The sequence below is a fragment of the Prionailurus bengalensis genome, chromosome B1 (genome assembly GCF_016509475.1).
Source record: "Prionailurus bengalensis isolate Pbe53 chromosome B1, Fcat_Pben_1.1_paternal_pri, whole genome shotgun sequence".
NCBI lineage: Eukaryota > Metazoa > Chordata > Mammalia > Carnivora > Felidae > Prionailurus > Prionailurus bengalensis.
This window is the reverse complement of record NC_057344.1, coordinates 59,001,807-59,025,337: the sequence shown is the minus strand read 5'-3', so window position 1 is coordinate 59,025,337 and position 23,531 is coordinate 59,001,807. Positions and strand designations below refer to the sequence as shown.

Genomic DNA, 23,531 nt, shown 5'->3' with positions numbered 1-23,531 from the left:
AGCACTTTGAAAAATGTCTGGGGCATAAAGGAGAGTGGTTTATTAATCTCAGAGTTGTGCAGGCATGGCAAGGATGTTGGGAGACTTCTCCAGGAGCAGATGAATTGGCAGGCACCACAATATTGCCCTGTCCAGCAGTGTAGGTACATGGATACTTATAAGAAACCAGTATAGTGCCAAGACTCTCCACCTAGCCTGCTAATGGTGCAACCTGACCCACATTCCACAGGCATATCCTCTCCAGCCAGGCATTATTCCAGTTATCCTCCAACAGCAGACCCATGCACACCTTGCTAACACCTTACACCCTGTACCCACATTCTCCTGTGGACCTCTACCTTTCAATATGCCTCTGGGAGAGCCCATCCAAAGAGATACCATAAGACTGGCAGGCTGAAAGGAGCCCCAAAAGGGACTAGCACCCCTCCAAAGTGACTCATGCTTGAGGGGCAGACAGCCAGTCCGAATGCACCCCAGAAGTGGGCTGGGAGCAGACACCTGGTCTGACTATAGGCCCTGCCCACCAATGAAAGCTTCTCAGGAGAAAACAAAGGGACAGCGCCTTGCATTTTGGTGTTACTGCATTGCTAGTAACTGCCTGGTCTGACTCAACCCAAGCCCAAGACAGCCCCAGACCAGCCCACCAACAACACAGAATCCAAACCCTGCCTAAGAGAGGCAAAGAGAGCCACTGCAGACAACTGAATTAAAGGTAAATGCCACTCAGCCACAATAGCAGAGCATATATATCACACATAGGAGACACCCCTGAAGTGCCATGTTCTGGAGAACAGGGGACATTGAATTACAGGGCACTATAAGACCTCTTTTTCATAAAGCCACTACTTTCAAGAGCCAAAAATGCAGCTGACTTTCCTAAAAAAGAAATAGACACAGAATTAGAACATATAAGGAGACAGAGGAATATGTCTCAAATGAAAGAACAGGATGAAAATCATACAAGAGACCTAAGAGGCATGGAAATAAGTAATATACCTAACAGAGAATTTAAAGTAATGATCATAAGGATGGGGGCGCCTGGGTGGCTCAACTGGTTGAGCATCTGACTCTTGATTTCAGATCAGGTCATGAACCTAGGGTTGTGGGATCAAGCCCTGCATTGGGCTCCACACAGAGCGTACAGCTTGCTTAAGATTCTCTCTCTCAATGCCCCTCTCCCCAACTTGCATGTGCATGCTCTCTAAAATATAAGTTAACAAGTAAATAATGACCATAAGGATATTATTCACTGGACTTGAGAAAACAGTGGACCTCAGTGAGACTCCTAACATCGAGATAAAAAACATAAAAAAAGAATGAATCAGAGATTAAGGACTCTATAACTGAAATAAAAAATGTACTCGATATAATAAATAGTAGACTAAAGGAAGCAGAGGAATGGATCAGCAACCAGGAGGACGGAGGAATGGGAAGCAATCAAGCCAAAGGAGAGAGAGGAAAAATAATAAAAAATTGACTTCAGGGCACCTAGGTGGCTCAGCTGGTTAAGCATCCAACTTCAGCTCAGGTAATGATCTCATGGCTTGTGGGTTCAACCCCACGGTCAGGATCTGTGCCAACAGCTCAGAGCCTGAAGCCCAGTTCAGATTCTTAACTCTGTCTCTCTCTGCCCCTCCCCCTGCTCACACTCTCTCTCAAAAATAAATAAACATAAAAATTTTTTTTTAAATAGACTTGGGAACTCAGTGACACCATCAAGGATAATCAATAATTCACATCATAGTGATCCCAGAAGAGAGAGAAAAGGAGTCAGAAAATGTATTTGAAGATAAAATAGCTGCAAACTTCCCTAATCTGGGAAAGGAAACAGAAATCCACATCCAGGAGACACAGCCCCCAACAAAATCAATGTAAGAAGGTCCACACCAAGGGGTGCCTGGGTGGCTCAGTCAGTTAAGCATCTGACTTCAGCTCAGGTCATGATCTCGCAGTTTGTGAGTTCAAGCTCCACATCAGGCTCTGTGCTGACAGCTCGGAGCCTGGAGCCTGCTTCGGATTCTGTTTCCCTCTCTCGCTGCCCTTCTCTTGCTGATGCTTGTGCTCTCTCCCTCTCTCTCAAAAGTAAATAAACATTAAAAAAAAAAAAGGTCCACACCAAGACAGATAGTAATTAAAATGGCAAAAAGTAGTGATAAGAAGAGAATTTTTTTTTTTAATTTTTTTTTCAACGTTTTTTATTTATTTTTGGGACAGAGAGAGACAGAGCATGAACGGGGGAAGGGCAGAGAGAGAGGGAGACACAGAATTGGAAACAGGCTCCAGGCTCCGAGCCATCAGCCCAGAGCCTGACGCGGGGCTCGAACTCACGGACCGCGAGATCGTGACTTGGCTGAAGTCGGACACTTAACTGACTGCGCCACCCAGGCGCCCCAAGAAGAGAATTTTAAAAACAGCAAGAGAAGATACTTAAGTACATAAGAAACCTCATAAGGCTATCAGTGCATTTTTTCAACAGAAACTTTACTGGCCAAAGGGAGTGGAATAATATATTCAAAGTGCTGAAAGAAAAATACCCGCAGCCAAGAATACTCCATGCAGTAAGGCTATCATCAGAACAGAAGGACAGGTGAAGAGTTTCTGAGACAAACAAAAATTAAAGAAAGTCTTAACCACTAAACCAGCTCTACAAAAAATGTTAGAGGGGACTCTTTGAGTAGAAAGAAAAGACCTTAACTATGAGTAAGAAAAATGGACACAAAAAAGCAGCAAAATAAGTATATGTGTAAAAATCAGTGAAAGGTTCCACAAAATAAAAGGATGTAAAATATGACACCATATACCTAAAACGTGGGGGAGAGGGAGAGTAAAGAATGTGTTTAAACTGAAGCAACCATCAAGTTAATATAGATTGCTATATGAACAGGATTTTATATACAAACATAATAGTAACCACAAATCAAAAACCAGTAGCAGATAAGCAAAATATAAAGAGAAAGGAATCCAAGTATATTACTAAGAAAGCCAACAAACCATGAGAGAAGAGAGCAAAAGAAGGAAGAAACACAGAAGAACTACAAAAACTATCATAAGACAAGTAACAAGATGGCAATAATTATATACCTATCAATAATTATTCTGAATGTAAATGGGCTAAACACTCCAATCAAAAGACACAGAGTCATGGAATGGATAAAAAAGTAAGAACCATCTATATGGTGCCTACCAGAGTCTCATTTAAGACCTAAATGCACAAGCAGATTGAAAGTGAAAGGATGGAAAGCATTCATCATGCAAATGGAACCGAACAGAAAGCTGGGGTAGCAATACTTCTAATCAGACAAACTAGATTTTTAAAACAAAGAGTATAACAAGAGACAAAGAAGGACACTACAGGGGCGCCTGGGTGGCGCAGTCGGTTAAGCGTCCGACTTCAGCCAGGTCACGATCTCACGGTCCGTGAGTTCGAGCCCCGCGTCAGGCTCTGGGCTGATGGCTCAGAGCCTGGAGCCTGTTTCCGATTCTGTGTCTCCCTCTCTCTCTGCCCCTCCCCCGTTCATGCTCTGTCTCTCTCTGTCCCAAAAATAAATTTTTAAAAAGTTGAAAAAAAAAAATTAAAAAAAAAAAAAGGACACTACATAATCATAAAGGAAATAATCCAACAAGAAAATATAACAATTATAAATATTTATGCACTCAACATGAAAGCAACCAAATACAGAAAGCAGCTATAAAATACAAAACATAAAGGAAGTAATCAATAGTAATATAAGAATAGTAGGGGACTTTAACACTGCACTTAAATCAATGGACAGATCATCCAAAGAGAAAATAAAAATGGAAACAGTGGCTTTGAATGACACACTGGACCAGATGGATCTAATAGATATATTCAAAATATCCCATCCAAACTGCAGAATACATGTTCAAGTGCACATAGAACACACTCCAGAAAAGATCACGTATTAGGCCACAAAACATGTCTCAACAAATTCAGAAAAATCAAAATCAAACGATTCATATATCTGACTACAAACCTAAGAAACGAGAAATCAACCACAAAGAAAATATCTGGCAAGAACACAACTACATGGAGATTAAATAACAAGCTACTAAACAACGAATGGGTTAACCAAGAAATCAAAGAGGAAATCAAAAAATACATAAAGACAAATGAAATTTAGTACACAATGGTCCAATATCTTTGGGATGCAGCAAAAAACTGCTCTAAGAGGGAAGTTCAAAACAATACAGACCTACATCAAAAAGCAAAAATAATCTCAAATAAGCAACCTCACCCTACACCCAAAGGAGCTAGAAAAAAAAGGAACAAAACCTAAATACAGTAGAATGAAAGAAATAATAAAGATTAGAACAGAAATAAATGAAATAGAAACTAAAAAAACAAAACAGACAAGTGAAACCAGATGTTGGTATTTTGAAAGTACCAACAAAATTGATAAACCTTTAGCCAGACTCATCGAAAAAAGAGAGGGCTCAAGTAGGCAAAATCAGAAATGAAAGAAGAGAAATTAACAACCAACACCACAGAAATACAAAGGATTGTGAAAGAATATTATGAAAAATTACATGCCAACATATGGACAATCCAGAAGAAACAGAAAAATTCCTTTAGGAATTTTATATAACCTCCCAAACTGAATCAGGAAGAAACAAAGTTTGAACAGACCAATTACCAGTAATGAAATTGAATCAGCAATTAAAACAAAAAAAAACAAAACAAAAAAACTCCCAGCAAACAAAAGTCCAGGACCAGACAGCTTCACAGGTAAATTCTACCAAACATTTAAGGAAGAGGGAATACCTATGCTTCCAAACTATTCCAAAAATAGAAGAGGAAGGAAAACCCAGATTCATTCTATGAGGCTAGCATTACCCTGACACCAAAACCAGATAAAGACACTACAGAGGCACCTGCGTGGCTCAACTGGTTGAGCTTAGGCCATGACCCCATGCTTTGGGGGTTCGAGCCCTGCATTGGGCTTTCTGACATCAGGGTGAAGCCTGCTTCAGATCCTCTGCCCCCCCCCCTCTCTCCGCACCTCCCCTGCTCACTCTCTCAAAAATAAACCTCTTTAAAAAAAAAAAGACACTACAAAAAGAGAAAACTACAGGCCACTATCTCTGATGAACAAAGATACAAAAGTCCTCAACAAATATTAGCAAACCGAATCCAACAATACACTGAAAAATTATTCACCATGATCAAGTGGAATTTATCCCTAGGATGCAAGAGTGGTTCGACATTTGCAAATCAAGTAATGTGATATATCAACAAAGGAAAGTATAAAAACCATACGATTATTTCAATAGGTGCAGAAAAGGCATTTCACAAAGTACATCATCAATTTATGATAAAACCCTCAACAAAGCAGGTCTAGAGGGAACATACTGCAACGTAATAAAGGCCATATATGAAAGACCCACAGCTAATATAATACTCAGTGGTGAAAAATAGAGCTTTTCCCCCAAGGTCAAGAAGAAGACAAGGATGTCTACTCTCACCACTTTTATTCAACATAGTACTGGAAGTCCTAGCTACAGCAATCACACAAGATAAAGGAATAAAAGGCATCCAAATTGGTAAGGAAAAAGTAAAACTCACTATTTGTAGATAGCAGGATCCTATACATAGAAAACCTAAAAGACCACCAAAAAACTACTAGAACTAATAAATGAATTCAAGAAGGTCATGGGATACAAAATCAATGTAGAGAAATCCATTGCATTTCTATACGCTGATAATGAAATAGCAGAAAGAGAACTTAAGAAAACCATTCCATTTACAAATGCACCCAAAACAATAAAGTACCTAGGAATAAACTTAACCAAGAGGGTGAAAGACCTATACTCTGATAATTATAAAGCACTGATGAAAAAAACTTGAAGACACAAAAAAATGGAAAGATATTCCATGTTCAAGGACTGGAAGAACAAAAATTGTTAAAATGTACATACTACCCAAAATAATCTACAGATTTAATGCAATCCCTATCAAAATACCAACAGCATTTTTCACAGAATTAGAACAATCCTAAAATTTTGTATGAAGCCTCAAAACATGCCAAAGGGCAAAAGCAATCTTGAAAAAGAACAAAACTGTAAGTATCACAATCTCAGATTTCGAGATATACTACAAAGATGTAGCAATCAAAACAGTATGGTACTGGCACAAAAACAGACACATACATTAGTAGAAAAGAAGAGAGGGCGCCTGGGTGGCTCAGTCGGTTAAGCGTCCGACTTCAGCTCAGGTCACGATCTCACGGTCCGTGAGTTCGAGCCCCGCGTCAGGCTCTGGGCTGATGGCTCAGAGCCTGGAGCCTGCTTCCAGTTCTGTGTCTCCCTCTATCTCTGCCCCTCCCCCATTCATGCTCTGTCTCTCTCTGTCTCAAAAATAAATAAACATTAAAAAAAATTTAAAAAAAAAGAAAAGAAGAGAGAGCCCAGAAATAAATCCATCATTATATGGTCAATTTATCTTTGACAAAAGAGGCAAGAATATGCAATTGGCAAAAGTCTCTTCAATAAAAGATGATGGGAAAACTGGACAGCTACATGAAAATGAATAAAACTGAACCACTTTCTTACATCATACACAAAAATACACTCAAAATGGCTTAAGGAACTAAATGTGAGACCTGAAACCATAAAAACCTTAGAAGAGAGCACAGACAGTAATTTCTCTGATACCAGCTGTAGCAACATATTTCCAGATCTGTGTCCTGATCCAAGGGAAACAAAAGCAAAAATTAATGACTGGGACTACATCAAAATTGTATTTAATGCTGCAATAAACATAGGGGTGCACAGCAAAGGAAACAATCAACAAAACTAAAAGGCAACCTTCAGAATGGGAGAAGATATTTGCAAATGACATATCTGATAAACATTATCCAAAATATATAAAGAACTTACATAACTCACCACCAAAAAAAACAAATAATCCAATTCAAAATAGCAGAAGACATGAACAGGCCTTTCTTCAAAGAAGACATACAGATTGCCAACAGACACATGAAAAGATGCTCAACATCACTCATCATCAGAGAAATGAAAATCAAAACCACAATGAGATACTGCCTCACACCTGTCAGAATGGCTAGAATCAAAAACACAGGAACATCTGGGTGTCTCAGTCGGTTGAGCATCCGACTTCGGCTCAGGTCACAATCTCATGGCTCATGAGTTTGAGTCCCACATTGGGCTCTGTGCTGACTGCTCAGAACCAGGAGCCTGCTTCAGATTCAGTGTATCCTTCTCTCTCTGCCCCTCCTCTGCTCATGCTCTCTCTCTCCTTGAAAAATATAAAAAAAATTTTTTTTTAAACACAATAAACAAGTGTTGGTGAGGATACAGAGAAAAGGGAACCCTCATGCACTGTTGGTGAGAATGAAAACTGGTACAGCCACTCTGGAAAACAGTATAGAAGTGCCTCAAAAAATTAAAATAGAACTACCATATGATTCAGTAAGTCCCCTACTGAGTATTTACCCAAAAAATACAAAAACACTAATTTAAAAAGATGCATACACCCCTATGTTTATTGCAGCATTAAGTACAATAGGCCAAATTATGGAAGCAGTCCAAGTGTCCATCAATAGATGAATGGATAAAAAAGATGTGGTATAAATATATATATATATATATATATATACACACACACATATATACACACATATACACATACACATACATCTATACACATATGTATGTATATCTGTATACATACATATACACACATACATATACATACACAAACATATATATACACACATACACAAACATATAAACCTCTATATACATACACAAATGTGTGTGTGTATATATATATATACACACACACACACATTCCATGTGATGGAATATTACTTAGGCATAAAAAAGAATAAGATTTTTGGGACGCCTGGGTGGTTCAGTCAGTTAAGCATCCAACTCTTGATTTCAGCTCAGGTGTGATCTCAGGGTTCATGAGATCGAGCCCTGCATTGGGCTCTGCACTAGCAGCATGGAATCTGTTTGGGATTCTCTCTCTCATTCGCTCTCTGCCCCTTCCCCACTTGCACACATGAACTCTTTCTCTCAAAATAAATAAACTTAAAAAAAAAAAAAAGAATAAGACCTTGCAATTCGCAACAATGTGGATGGATCTAGAGAGTATAATGCTAGTGAAATAAGTCACAGAAAAACAAATACCATATTTTCACTCATATGTGAAATTTAAGAAACAAAACAAAGAAAAGAAGGAGACAAACCAAAATACAGACTCTTAACTAGAGAACAAATTGATGGTTACCAGAAGGGAGGTGGGTGGGGTGATGGGTGAAACAGGTGAAGGGGAGCAAGAGTACATTTATCTTGATGAGCACTGAGTAATGTAGAGAATTGTTGAATCACTATACTGCACTCCTGAAACTAATACAACACTATATTAAACACTATATATACAGCAATTAAAATTAAAACTAAATAAATAAAAGAATCGTATAACTCTTTATGAATGATATCAAATAAACATATAAGATACCACAATGTGAATAAAAAAACAAAAGCCCCCAAAAATGTGCAATCCATTATTTGTAAAGAGATATGTATAGGATGTTAACATTTATATAGCATAAAAAAAGCAAAAAATCATGTACAGTATGCTATCACTTGTATATGCTTTATATTAATATCTCAAATATTTCTGAAATACAAGATAGTGGTAACAATGGTTAAACCCAAAGAAGTAAAACAGGTGGCTCAAAGCTAGGAATAAAGGGCAAACTTTTTGTTGTTACAGAACATGGGAATTTTGTGCCAGATGCATGTATCAAAAACCAAACTATCAAAAGAAAAAAAAAAGGTGAAAATGTGTATATATGTGTGTGAGAGACAGAGAAGGTTAAACAGGCCCTGAGAAAGGGATGGAGGAGAAGCGATTCTAAAATAAAATGTTTAGGGTGACCTGCGTGGCTCAGTCAGTTAAGCTTCTGACTTCGGCTCAGGTGGTGATCTCAGTTTGTGAGCTTGAGCCCTGCATCGGGCTCTGCACCGTCCAGAGCCTGCCTAGGATTCTCTCTCGCCCCTTCTCTGCCCCTCCTCCACTTTCCTTCTCTGTCTCTCTCTCTCTCTTCCCCCCCCCCCACTTCAAATAAATAAATAAATAAACCTAAAAGATACTTGTGAAGTAAAATGTTTAAGCTCTAGGACATAAACTGTAATATTTTCTGCTGCTTATAATACATCTATTATTAATTTTGGGATAAATACTACTTAAAATGTAAGGTCAACAGAAAAGCCTTTTTTCCACAAGGGACGTACTGATATGTTTTGTATTTCTTCAAACATTCAAACATCCAAGTGTCCACTATGTGCCAGGCACTTCGCACAAGATGCTAGGGATACAGAAATATAATTCCCACCATTATCGCCAATGGGCTCACACAATAATGGAGAAACACACTCTGAAACTCATAAAACCCACCAACACATAAAATGCTTGAAGTTGGGGCAAAAAAGACTATAAGACAAGTGACTAAGCCTCAATGCATGTTAGAAAATGACTAAGAGTTGGGGCGCCTGGGTGGCGCAGTCGGTTAAGCGTCTGACTTCAGCCAGGTCACGATCTCACGGTCTGGGAGTTCGAGCCCCGCGTCAGGCTCTGGGCTGATGGCTCAGAGCCTGGAGCCTGTTTCTGATTCTGTGTCTCCCTCTCTCTCTGCCCCTCCCCCGTTCATGCTCTGTCTCTCTCTGTCCCAAAAATAAATAAACGTTGAAAAAAAAAAATTAAAAAAAAAAAAAAAAGAAAATGACTAAGAGTTTAACAAAAACATAGTAATGAGGATACGAACCACAACCAACGAGCAAAGCATGCACTTAGCTGACTAACTCAATAGCTAATTATAACCCTCTTCTCCTTCATTACTCCTCAACTGAGAAGCTGAAAAAAAATCCCAGATTTTCTCATTTCGAGTATCCCCTACAGCTAGAGTGGTCACTGACCCAGTTTTGGCCAATAAGACGTAAGAGGAAATCTGAACAATGGCTTCTAAAAAAGCATTTGTTTACCTTATTAAATGAACAGATTTAAGAACACCTGCTGGTACTGCCTCCTTCTTTCAGCCTTAGATGAAAACATCTGCCTAAATTCCAAGAGCCATCTTGGGACAAGGTGAAAAGCATTAGGCTGAAAAACTGAGACTAAGAATGCAGAAGAGAAGAGCCTGAATCTTGGTAACACTCCTAAGCTACCAGACATGCCCTGTTATAGGACTGCTTATGTTTGAGACTTCGTGTTAGGTGAGTTAATTAAATATCTTTTCCACTTAAACCAATACTGGTTAGATTCTCTATTACCTGCAGCAAAAAGTAATCCAAATTTAGCCTCAAAGAAAAGCTTTTTTCAAGTAGACACAGAAGTTAGATTTTGGCAGCACCAATGAGGAACAAACTGAAGGCTAACACCTATAACCAAGTATGATATTGAAAAGCTGCCATTAAAGATATAAAAATTACTTCAGAAACAGTAAGACATAAAACTTGAGGATAAAAATCACAGAATGTAGGAAAATAAAAATAACAAAATTAAAAGGTGATAGCTACAGACAAGCAAAAACACAGAGCAGTACATAAATACCTGAGTAAAATGTATAATCCAGATACCCAAATATACAGTAATATAAAATAATCCCTCACTTTCTCAATGATTAAAATTTTACTTTATAAATTTAGGGATGTAAAGTGTATACTTAGGATATGTAGTATTATAATCCAGTTATATATTTATATGCCTGGAAATACTATTTTCTCCCCACTCACATGTCTTACAGAATAATTTTATCCAAACATTTCACATCTGTCTTCAATATAGGCGTCTTTTATTGATTCTTCTATAAGTTTTTCCAATACACATGGCCTTCATTTTTCCTTTTAAGTTAAATTGAAGACAGCACTTTTTTTTTAAGTTTATTTATTTTGAGAGAAAGAGAGAGCAGGGGAGGGGTGAGAGGGAGGGAGAGAAAGAATCTCAAGCAGGCTCCACATTCTCAGCACAGAGTCTGACTCTGGGCTAGATCTCAAGAACCATGAGATCATAACCTGAGCCAAAATGAAAGGTCAGACGCTTAACTGACTGAGCCACGCAGGCACCCCAAAGACAGCAATTTTTAAAATCTGTTTATGTTGTCAATGCAATTTTTTCTGTGCCCTAAATTCCCATATGTATAATGTTGGGACTTAAAAAAAAAAAATCACACTGGTGGTCTTATTTGTATGATTGTCACAACAGAACCATACTGCCTTTTAAGTGACTTTATAAGATTTACTTACAATGGTATCTAACAATGACATCAATATTTCATTTCTTTGATGCCTCTTTTGTTTTTAACATTTTTTATTTATTTTTGAGACAGAGAGAGAGAGAGAGAGAGAGAGAGAGAGAGTGCACAAGTGAGGGAGGGGCAGAGAGAGAGGGAGACCCAGAATCCAAAGCAGACTCCAGGCTCTGAGCTTGTCAGCACAGAGCCCGATGCAGGGCCCAAACCTACCAACTGTAAGATGACCTGAGCCAAAGTCGGACGCTTAACTGACTGAGCCACCCAGGCGCCCCTAAAATTGACGGATTTTAAATGTTTGCATATATAAGTTATTTTTAATCATTTTAGAGAACAACATTTGTATTTTAGAGCTTCTAAAAGCTCTTACTGAAACTACAGAGGTTCAAAGAACTACATGGATTACAATGAGATCATTCAGGTAAGGTAGAAATATATATGAATCACCAGATAAAACTGTATCATATAAATTATAGAATTATAAGCCAAGGTTGGAAAGTGAGAGAGACACAGGAACTCTTACTTCCTTTAGTCTAACAATTCCACTCCTACAGAAATACTATGATAGTACACAGACACCTGTACAAGGATATTCAGTGCAACATTATCTGCAATAGTGAAAAACTAAAAAACAACCTAAGTGTCCCTAACAGAAAACTGGCTAAATAAACTGTGATAGAACCATACAATGCACACAATGGGATATGCTGCCGTTGTTATAAGAAAGTTATAAAGAATGTGGTGCATCGGGGCGCCTGGGTGGCGCAGTCGGTTAAGAGTCCGACTTCAGCCAGGTCACGATCTCGCGGTCCGTGAGTTCGAGCCCTGCATCGGGCTCTGGGCTGATGGCTCAGAGCCTGGAGCCTGTTTCCGATTCTGTGTCTCCCTCTCTCTCTGCCCCTCCCCCGTTCATGCTGTGTCTCTCTCTGTCCCAAAAATAAATAAACGTTGAAAAAAAATTTTTTTTTTTTAAAATAAAAAAAAAAGAATGTGGTGCATCAATACATAATGACATGGAAAGAAATCCATGAGATATAAAGTGAAAAGAGCAAGATGCAGAAATAGATAATATCATCCCACTTGTTTCTAAATGTTAAAAACTGTATGTATAATGTATATGTTTGTTCCAGAAACTACAATAAAGAAACACCGAATTCATAACACTGACTATTTACCCCTAGGGGAATGGGAAAGAAGACGGAGTGAGAGGAACAGAGAATTTAGGCTCGTGCCAGCTGTACTTTTTGAATGTTTACCATGAGCATGTATTCCTTTAAAATTAAATAGCAGTATTAGGGATGTGTGAATGGCTCAGTCAGTAAAGCATCTGACTTCGGCTCAGGTCATGAATTCGCGGATGGTGAGTTCGAGCCCCACGTCAGGCTCTGTGCTAACAGCTCAGAGACTGGAGCCTGCCTCGGATCCTGTGTTTCCTTCTCTCTCTGTTGCTCCTCTGCTTGCTCTCTCTCTCTCAAAAATAAATAAAGATTAACAAATAATAATAAATAAAATTAAATAGTATTAGAAGAAAACAACCTTATTTAAAGAATGTGCTACCTCTTGACTCATTTAGATGTTTCTATGTGAAGCATTCTATATAACTACAAAACACCCACTAGAATATTTGTTGACATATATTCAAACCTTTTATTTGAAATATTAAAATTCTGGTAATGAAAGAGAAATTAAACTAAAGGAGAAGCAAGGATAAAGATAAAGGAAATTCAGGTTCATGGGAAGGAGAAGATGGTTAACACTGTACCCTTTCACTTGTATAAATCCTCACTTCACTGCCATCATAAATAAATGAACTGAGTACCTTATGATATGTGTTAATTGATCCCTATCTTTTTAAGTATGTTCTCCTTTAGTAAGTACCATGTTAATTTGGGAACAAGGATACTTTTACTCTAATTCAGACTCTGAAACTGGTATGCGATTTGACCCTGAAACAAACATTTAAACTACCTACTACTTTCGATCTAAATTATCTGTCTGTTAAGAATCACTGTGCTGGCTGAAGTGCTGAATTGTGATTAGGGGAAACTGTGTTTCTGAAACACAATAAAGGCAAGGAAGGCTATTACTGGAACCCAATGGATTTAAGGTTCCTCTTTTCCTCTCTTGCCAAATAGCCATATTTAATGAAAAACTGCAAAAAATATAGGACTTTCAAACACTTAGATCCTGCAGTGATCATGGTTTGAGTTATTCCACTTGGCAAAACAGACCACACCCAGCCAAGATGCTGCAGAGGGCAAAGGAGGACAAGGAATTGGTTGAGGAAGGAGAAAAAAAACTATGATTATAAATTTAGGACTCAAGCAACAGAAAATCAGGAGCTGAAGTAGCTTTTTTTGGTTTCTTTTTTTTTTCGTCTTTTCAACCCATTTCCTTAAATAAACAGTAGTGTTGTTAACTAAAAAAAAAATGCATACATATATACACAAATAATCTTTGTTTTATAATTTATAGGGATTTATGATAACAATGGGAAAGACTTCCAAAGGACTTCAACAAACCATCTTCACCTGCCTTTAGAGAAGCTTTGCTTTATCTTAGCTCCTGCACTACCAAATATATAAAACAGCATTATAGCTATGACATTTCAAGAACCTGAGAACACGGTCAACATACCTCAGTATCACAATAATGAGGTATACTAGAACACAAGTGATTAGGATACTTTCTAAAGACCACAACATTTTCTTAGTGGCAGTAGTGGTAGTAGTTAAAGGAAGCTTTGTTTAAAATGACATGTTACTGGGGCACCTGGGTGGCTCAGTTGGTTAAGCGGCCAACTTCGGCTCAGGTCATGATTTTGCAGCCCATGAGTTCAAGCCCCGTGTCGGGCTCTGTGCTGACAGCTCAGAGCCTGGAGCCTGTTTCAGATTCTGTGTCTCCCTCTCTCTGACCACCCCCCACCCCGCCCCGTTCATGCTGTGTCTCTCTCTGTCTCAAAAATAAATAAACGTTAAAAAAAATTTTTTTTAATAAAAAATAAAATGACATGTTACTGTTTTTGCTTTGTCCAAATTCTTAAATTTAACCACATTGCTTCTTTTTAAGCAATCACAGTACCAGTGAGGCAATATAAAATTACACACAGACAATGTGGTGTTAGTGTTAGGTAGAAGAGACAGGAGCAGTGGAAGTAATGCCCTGAGACAGAGTCCCAAGTCCTTAAAGGAGAAAGATAAGGACAAGAGCTAGAGGCAAGGACAATGACAGATAAGCCACACATTAAAAGCCCTGGGGCACAACAACCTCACCTTTAGGCTTCCAAGACCTTGGGGTGTTCTCCTCCTTTCCTCTACCACCTCTGCCCAGGTAACCCCTAGAGTTATTACAATGCATTTGCATTGATGTACTGCCCTGCCCTGGAGAAGGGCTGCCTTGAGTTTCAGGTACAAATCCCAGTAGGCTCAAAAACTACTCCTCTCAATCCATGGGAGGAGTTTCCTATTAGAGACCACCCCAGTGTAAGTCACTGCACATCCCAAACCAGAGAGACCAAATAACATCCAATCCCAAAACAACCTATGGTAGATTCTACCAGCTCTCCCACCTGGTAGAGTGTACTTTTGCTTTAATAAACTGCTTTATGCTTATTACTTCCCTCCTGGCTGTCTTTATTCTAGCAAGTATCGCACGTAAATCTCCTTGTGGGGAATCCAAGGACCAAGACCTCCATTCACACAATGCAGACTCTCCCACTGGTAACATTAGTATTATCCTAGAATCAAGCTGATACTCATATACATATGTATGGAAGCAAAAATTATATGCTTTTCTTCCTGAAAATACGTTAGAAGGAAAATATCCAAAAGTTGTCACGTGGCTTAGTTCTTTTGAACTCTTGCAAAATTTATCTGACCTTCAAATGATTCTCTATACTGGACAATATTTGGATGCTTCATGTTTGCCAACACTGCAACTTCTCTCCTTGACTCTTCCCTTTCTTTATTGGACATCTTAAATGGGAGAGAAAAAGAAAACATTAAATTAAACCATCAATAAACAATCTAAAAGTCCATCAGTAAGAGAGTGGTTAAAATATAACAGTACCAATAAAGCACAGTCCAAATAACAAAATAAAGACAGAAGTTAAAGAGAATGAGTTGAATCCACAAGTAAAAACATTTTAAGATGTTCAAACTAGGTTAAGTTACACAACAGCAGGTGTTGTATTTTTTTAAACACTTACACACATAAACACAAGCACACATCACAGAAAAAAATATGAAAGGATATACAGACTATTCTGAAATTAGTGGTTCTCTTTGGGATTATGGCACCCTTTCACTTTGGGTTATGCACTGCCATGTTTGTTTTTGTTCTCTAATGGTGAGCCCTACTGAAACCAGACTATTAGTTGAATAACCAAAGAAAAAAAAAATACTTACTCTTGAGATGTTAATTTCCTTGATAACATATTGTCTGTCATCTTCTGTAGATTTAACAAGAATAGCTTTTCCAAATGAACCTTCTCCAATCTTCTGTAGTCTAATATACTTCTCCATGGTTCTTTTTCTAAGGCATCTTAACAGATATACTAGACATTAAAGAAAAGTAACAGTTAACAGAGATAAAGCATGTCTTCCATAACAATTATGTCAAATTCAATTCTAATTCCTTAGTGACTTGCTTACTTTAAAAAAACATACTTAAAATCTTAAAATTAAATTAACTTTATCTCAATTTTACTCATACAACCTAGTTATAGCTCAAAAGAGAAAAACAGTGACATTTCAATGTTATAAGAATGCTTTGCAAAGTCAAATACTGTATATACTTAACGTACAGAGACAAAATTTTTCCTATGTGAGTTAATTAGCAGCATTATTTTATTATCTCCAATAAGAATGCATTTCCCAAAATTATTTCATTCTCTCTTATTAGACATTAAATTATTTACATTGTTTGTTATTATAGAAAAACTTTAAAATTTCTGTACATACATTTTTATGTACTTATTATAAGGATTTCCTTGGGATAAATTATTAGTTCAAAGAATATGCACATGTTAAAATTTTGAAACATAGAGCTTAAATGTTTTACAGAAATGTTATTTTTTTTTCCTAAGAAATAGAGAGCACACAAGTGCAGGAGATGGGTGGAAAGGGAGAGAGAATCTCAAGCAAGCTCCATGCCCAGCACAGAGTATGACAGGGGACTTGATACCACAATCCTGAAGGGATGACTGGAGCCAAAACCAACAGCCGGATGTTCAAGACTGAGCCACTCAGGCACCCCTACTAATATTTTAACCAGCAGTGTACAAAAGTACCTCTTCCTAGATACCCTTTTAACACCGGTTATTATTTATTAAAATCTCTGAGAAGCCATAAAGGATAGTAGTTAATGAGCACTAAAACTTTAAGTTGGGGAGCCTGAATTTACATCCTGACTTTATCACTTTTTTATTATGTGACATTGGACAAGTTACTCAGCTTTATGTGTCTCAGTTTGCTCATCTGTAAAATGTGGATAACAATTGTACATACTTACAGAACACTGGGAGGATTAGTTAATTTCAGTATTCTATTGTAGAATAATGCCTGACACATAGTGAGCACTGTCACTGTTGTTACTGTTACTCATTACATTCAACAGGGAAATGGTGTCTCATTTTTATTTGAATTTCTGCTGCTTATCAGTTAATTTGAAAAATTCTTCCACATTTATTGAACATTTGTATTTCTTCTTTTTTGAACTACTCATTCATGTTTTTTGTTCGTTTTCTACTGGAATAGTCTTTTTATTAATTTGTAAAAGTCCCTTTTTAATGAAGATGTTAGCCCTCTCCATCATAAATATTTTTTCCTTATATGCTATCTGCCTATCTATTTTATTTACATATAAAAATTTATTTTGATATTATTTTGATATTAATTAAACATGTTATTAATCTTCGTATTTCTGCCTTTGGTATCATAATTAGACCCTTACCATACCAAGATACCTGACTAGGGTCATTAGTAACTTTAGTAATAGTAATTTCAGGAAAGTGATGGGTGGGACGGAAGCCAGAGTCCAATCCTAGTTGGCGAAAGCTTAAAAAAAGTCAAAGGGAAGGAGGAGGGAAAGAGAGTGAAATGGTCACAATCATTAGCACAGTCTATTGGCAAGATTACCCCAAATTATAGTAAATTAATTCACTGTATTAATTTAAAACTAATAAATACTTAATTTATCTAACTTGTTCTTTTCTATATCTATTCACATCAAGCAGGCCTTCAATGTAGGATTCCCTTCTAGGAGAAAATGGCCTTGTCATGAAGACCACATAAATATCTCTGTGACAGTTTACCATATTTCTCATGATAAATTAACAAATCCATGTTCTCATTTCATCCATCAATATTAAATTTGTTTAATTTTACTTTGCCTCTAAAATATGATCCAATCTCCTTAAATAACAAAATTTATATTCAGGACCTGTAAGACTAAAGTCCAGAACCCAGCCTCTGGTAAAATCAATGGGATAATTATGCCTGAGGAACTTCTGTGGGAAAGAGCCTTCTTCTATCGTAGAAAACACTACATTACATTTCAAAATTTCTGTAAGATATGACAAGGCTTTTGGCAACTGTAAGAAAAATAGGAAATTAACTATTACAATAACTATATAGTATCATCAGTGAGTTAAAGAAGTCACTCCAAACATACTCTCAAGTCCAAGATGGTCAACTGGCATAATATAATGGCTATCTGGGCACCAGCCAGAATTTAATGATTTCTCCCAGACATGAATATATTATATTACCATGCTATTTAGGAAAAAATAGCAAGATAAACTCATCTTAGAAAACTAAGTTTCACAAATCAAATTACATTAAATAATAACCATATAATGAGATTATTTCACAACCATCATTATTCTGTGCTGCCAAGAAAGAAAAACAAAATTAGTCAATTTGGCTCTGCCTCAAAATTCAGTTGCCAGTTCCTTTCCAGGGACCACACTGATGAGACAGAAGTTCCAAGAGTCCCTAGTACCACACCCTACTGCCTACCACATTCCTGAGCACTGTGGTTCTGACAACTCAGTGTAGGAGAATCTGCTGCTCCTGCTAGTGAAGAACGATGATTCTAATTGCCAGCAAATACTGTCAAGTGCAGAAAGCTTTCTGAACAATAAAAGGCTTGTGGTCAATGGATTTCAGAGCAACTCACAACTCCTTCTTTTCTGCAGAGTCTACACTAAACTACTGTTGTACACTGGAGGAAGGGGAAAACATGAAAAGATAGAGTACTTTCGGTGCCTTACAACATATTTAACCAAGCTACTTATTTCCTAGTCATGAGACTTCTCGGCTGCATTAAAATCCTAAAAGATTTTTCAAACTAAACGAAAAAGAATTAAAAAATGTACAATAGGCTTACACATCCAAAATCATCATAATGTATAACTGAAGGACCATCATAATCGTGTTCTAATTTCATATTTGTAATACACCGAAATTACAAATGTTTGTCCTTTCTGTGCTCCAGCTTCCAACATCAAATGAAAATCACAATACCAACTTGACACTATTCTTAAAGTCTCTAACAATTATATCAATGTAATCTCTATAATATATACCTGATATTAAAGATATTCAAAGCATAAAATCAAAGATGTTTTTGATATTTGAGCTTTCCAAAGAGTTATGTGATATAACAAATAAAATGATGGATCTGGAAAAACTATGTGACCAAAAGCAAACCACCTGATTTCTCTGCAACTTGTTTCCTTCATCTAAAAACACTAACAATTTAGGGCACCTGGTGTGGCTCAGTTAGTTGTATGTCCAACTTTGGTTCAGGTCATGATCTCACAGCTCATGAGTTCAAGCCCTGCGTCAGGCTCTGTGCTGACACCTCAGAGCCTGGAGCCTGTTTCAGATTCTGTGCCTCCCTCTCTCTCTGCTCCTCCCCATCTCTGTCTGTCTCTCTCTCTCAAAAATAAATAAACATTTTTAAAAACTAAAAAAAGATAAATAAAAACACTAACAATTTAAAGATAATACTACCTTAAGGGCCCTACCAACTTTACTAGTCTATAATTCAAAGAAAATTAAAAAGTAGGTCACAAAATAGTACACTTCAACATTGTTTAGAATTGTACCATTAGCCACAAACAGTAGGAATGACAGAGAAATGCAGCCAAAGTCTTTCCTTCAGAGAAATCAAAAAACACAAGAGTAATTTCTTCAGCCTGTATCTTTAAAAAGTCAAAAAATAAATTACAATTTGGAGTTAAACATATCAAACTGAACATACATATTTACCTCTACTTCTTTCCCAGACCTAACACAACTTTAAATGGATCAAAATGGCAGAACAGGAGAGAAAATAACAGTGATAAATTTCTGGCAGCTGACAAACACATGAACAAGCAGCAACCAACTTAGGAAACTAGAGAAAGTTGTACTGTAACCCCAGCAACCAACTTAGGAAACTAGAGAAAGTTGTACTGTAACCCAGTAGGGGGAAAGAAGTCAATTTCCACTACAAATTAGCTCAATAACAGGAAGAAAAAGGTGCCTCTGTGAGGGAGGATAATACCAGAACTAAAACAGGATTGGTTGAAAGGCTGTGTAATAGCATGAGACACACAGTTTGCCTCCTCCACCTCACCTAATCAGGTGACCACCCCTCTCTCATGCCGGCAAAAGACTATAGATGTCTCTAGATTAGGGATACCAACACAGCTGAGAATAGTACCATCCATGATGTGGGAGATTAAGTGAAGGTCTACATAATAAATGGTACCAGCCATGATTCTGTAGCTTGTATCAGACCATCCTACCTCCAAAAACAACCAAAATACTGAGTAAAATATATAAAACAACAGACAGGAATTGAGGGGCTATAATCATTGAGAGGTGGGAAAATGCTAATAAGTTCCACATTCACCCCAGCCTTCTCCCTAGAGACATTTTCCAAACTGTGACGTAGCACCATGGAGCTTAAGTAGAAAGCACCAATCCTATTGAGCTAAGGAGAAGAGAGGTCAGAGTTTAAGGCTGCCAAAATCCTGGAGAGAAGGAAAAAGAATAGAAAAAGCCCCAAATTCTGCACATAAATTCCTCTCCTGTCAGTTAGCCCATTCCCAAGTTGTGCATACTCAGAGCAAGATTAAAACAGACTAGTCCTAACAAAGCCTAACACCAATTTTGATAGGATAAAAGACAGTAATCTGCTAATACTCCCATCAGCCTGTCAGAAAACATAACAAATTTTTTGGAAGATACATGTTCCAGAGTTTCTATGACTTTTCATTCACAACATCCAGTACCCAGTCAAAAATTATGAGGCGTGGGGCACCTATGTGGCTTAGTGGGTTGAACAGCTGACTCTTGATTTCAGTTCAGCTCATGATCCCAGGGTTGTGGGATGGAGCTCCGCATCAGGCTCCATGCTTATGCAGAGCATGGAGCCTGCTTATGACTCTCTCTCTCTCTCTCTCTCTCTCTCTCTCTCTCTCTCTCTCTCTCCGCCCCCGTCCCTCTCCTCCACTTGTGTTCTAGAAAGAAAGAAAGAAAGAAAGAAAGAAAGAAAGAAAGAAAGAGAAAGAAAGAGAAAGAAAGAAAGAAAGAAAGAAAGAAAGAAAGAAAGAAAGAAAGAAAGAAAGAAAAAAGAAAAGAGAAGAAAGAGCGAGCGAGCCTGGGGAGCCTGGGTGGCTCAGTGGGGTTAAGTATCCAACTCTTGATTTCGGCTCAGGCCATGATTTCACACTCTTGGTATACAGTCCTGAGTTGGGCTCTGCACTGACAGTGTGGAGCCTGCTTGGGATTCTCTCTCTCCCTCTCTCTCTCCGTACCCCCTCCCCACTCTCACTCCTGTTCTCTCCCTCTCAAACAAATATTTTTAAAAACTTATGAGGCCTACATAAAAAAAAAGAACCAAATAACCAAAACCAAAAGAAATAAACAATAGAAATAGAATTACAAATGACTCAAATATGGACATATCATAGAGGATTTTAAATAACCATGAATAGTATGTTCAAGAAAATAAGAGGAAAAGATGAACAAAAGTGATTTTTTTTAAAGATGGAGAATTTCAACAAAGAACTAAAATTTATTTTTTAAAAGTAAATGAACATTCCAGAACCAAAATAGAAGATATCTGAAATTAAGAAGGCATCACATGGCTTTTACACAGGATAGAATATAGTAGAAGACAGGTTTTTAACCTGGAAAATGAATCAACAGAAAATATTCAAGGGGTACCTGGGTAGCTCAGTTGATTAAGTGTCTGACTCTTTATTTCGGCTCAGGTCATGAACTCACAGTTTGTGATTTCTGAGCCCCACGTCAGGCTCCGTGCTAACTGCAAGGAGCATGCTTGGAATCCTCTCTCCCTTTTTCTCCCTCTCTCTCAGCGCTGCACCCCCCTCCCCACTTACTGGATCTCTCTCCCTCAAAATAAGTGAATAAAACTAAAAAAAAAAAAAAAGGAAAATAGAAAGAAAACACAAGCACACAAAAGAAAAATGGGGGGAAGACTTAATATTAAAATATTTGTTTTTTAATTTTTAAAGTTTGAGAGAGAGAGAGAGAGAGAGAGAGAATATGAATGGGGAAGGGGCAGAGAGAGAGGGGGGACAGAGGATCCAAAGCAAGCTCTGCATTAACAGCAGAAAGCCTCATGCAGGGCTTGAACTCATGAAATGTGAGATCATGACCTGAGCTGAAGTTGGATGTTTAACCAACTGAGCTACTCAGGCACTCCAAATCAGAAAACTTTTAATTCTTAGTCCCTACATTTAATTCTGCCCTAATAAAAACACAAGCTTTATGGGTCACAGTGATTAGACAAGCTGATTTGAAGTCAATATGAGAAAAAAGCAAGAATGGCCAGAGAAATACTGAAAACAAAACAAAACAAAAAACACCAATGAAGGAAGACTTTTCTACTTGATATCTTAGGGGCATCTGAGTCGCTCAGTAGGTTAAGCGTCCAACTCTTGATTTTGGCTCAGGTCATGATCTCACAGTTAATGAGATCAAGCCCTGGGTGAGGTTATGCACTGACAGTGCATATCCTGCTTGGGATTCTCTCTCCCCCACCTCTCTCTCTGCTCTTCACCCCACTCTCTCTCTCTCTCTCTCTCTCTCTCTCTCTCAATCTCTCTCTCTCTCTCAAAAAAAAAAAAAAACTTTTTTTAAAAAAAGGACACATTATATTACAATAACACACACATATATTACAGTAACTATGAAATTGACAGGCAAATCATAGAAAGTCCAGAAACCTATCAAAAACATTTTTTTTTAACTTGATGGATGAGCATGGTGACATTTCAACTCAGTGGTGAAAAATTAAATTTTGAAATAAATAAATAATATTTAGACAATTAGGTAGTAATGTGTGGAAAACACAAAGCTTACATTCATTTTCTTCACTTTACATCAATGCAAATTCCAGATGATAAACTACTTAAATGTTAAAAAAAAAAATAGGATGACTTTTGATTGTTTTTTTAATTTCTTTAATCTTTATTTATTTTTGAGAGAGAGAGACAGAGCATGAGTAGGGGAGGAACAGAGAGAGAAGGAGACACAGAATCTGAAGCAGGCTCCAGGCTCTGAGCTGTCAGCAGAGAGCCTGATGCGGGGCTCGAACTCACGAACTGCGAGATCGTGACCTGAGCCAAAGTCGGACGCTTAACCGACTGAGTCACCCAGGCACCCCTTTGTCTGTTTTTAAAGACAGAACATGTGGGGCGCCTGGGTGGCGCAGTTGGTTGGGCGTCCAACTTCAGCCAGGTCACGATCTCACGGTCTGTGAGTTCGAGCCCCACGTCAGGCTCTGGGCTGATGGCTCAGAGCCTGGAGCCTGTTTCCGATTCTGTGTCTCCCTCTCTCTCTGCCCCTCCCCCGTTCATGCCCTGTCTCTCTCTGTCCCAAAAAAAATAAACAAACATTGAAAAAAAAAATTTTTTAAGAGAGAACATGCAAGTACACACGGTGAGGAGCAGAGGAAGAAGGAGAAAGAGAATCTTAAGCAGCTCCAAACCCAGCATGGGAGCCTGAGGGGAGGCTCTATCCCAGGTAGGGTGAGATCATGACCTGGGCTGACTGAGCCACCCAGGTTCCCCATGTATCTGACTCTTGATCTCAGCTTAGGTCTAGATCTCAGGGTCATGAGTACAAGCCCCACCTTGGGCTCCATGCCCAGTGTGGAGCCTACCTAAAATAATGATGATAATAATAATAATAATAATAATAATAATAATAA

The 23,531-nt window shown here is 37.9% G+C and overlaps 1 protein-coding gene across 4 annotated transcripts in view; it reads right to left on the bottom strand.

The window, feature by feature from the left end:
• Positions 1 to 23,531, bottom strand: part of NEK1 (NIMA related kinase 1) — a 242,131-nt gene that overhangs the window by 215,146 nt on the left and 3,454 nt on the right. For all 4 annotated transcript variants that reach the window (XM_043565808.1, XM_043565817.1, XM_043565825.1 and 1 more), the window contains exons 3-4: positions 15,704 to 15,852; positions 15,175 to 15,271 (exon numbers count right to left, since the gene is read on the bottom strand). In XM_043565808.1, coding sequence (XP_043421743.1) covers positions 15,175 to 15,271; positions 15,704 to 15,820 — 214 coding nt within the window. In that variant the 5' untranslated portion in view covers positions 15,821 to 15,852. The remainder of the gene's footprint in view (positions 1 to 15,174; positions 15,272 to 15,703; positions 15,853 to 23,531) is intronic.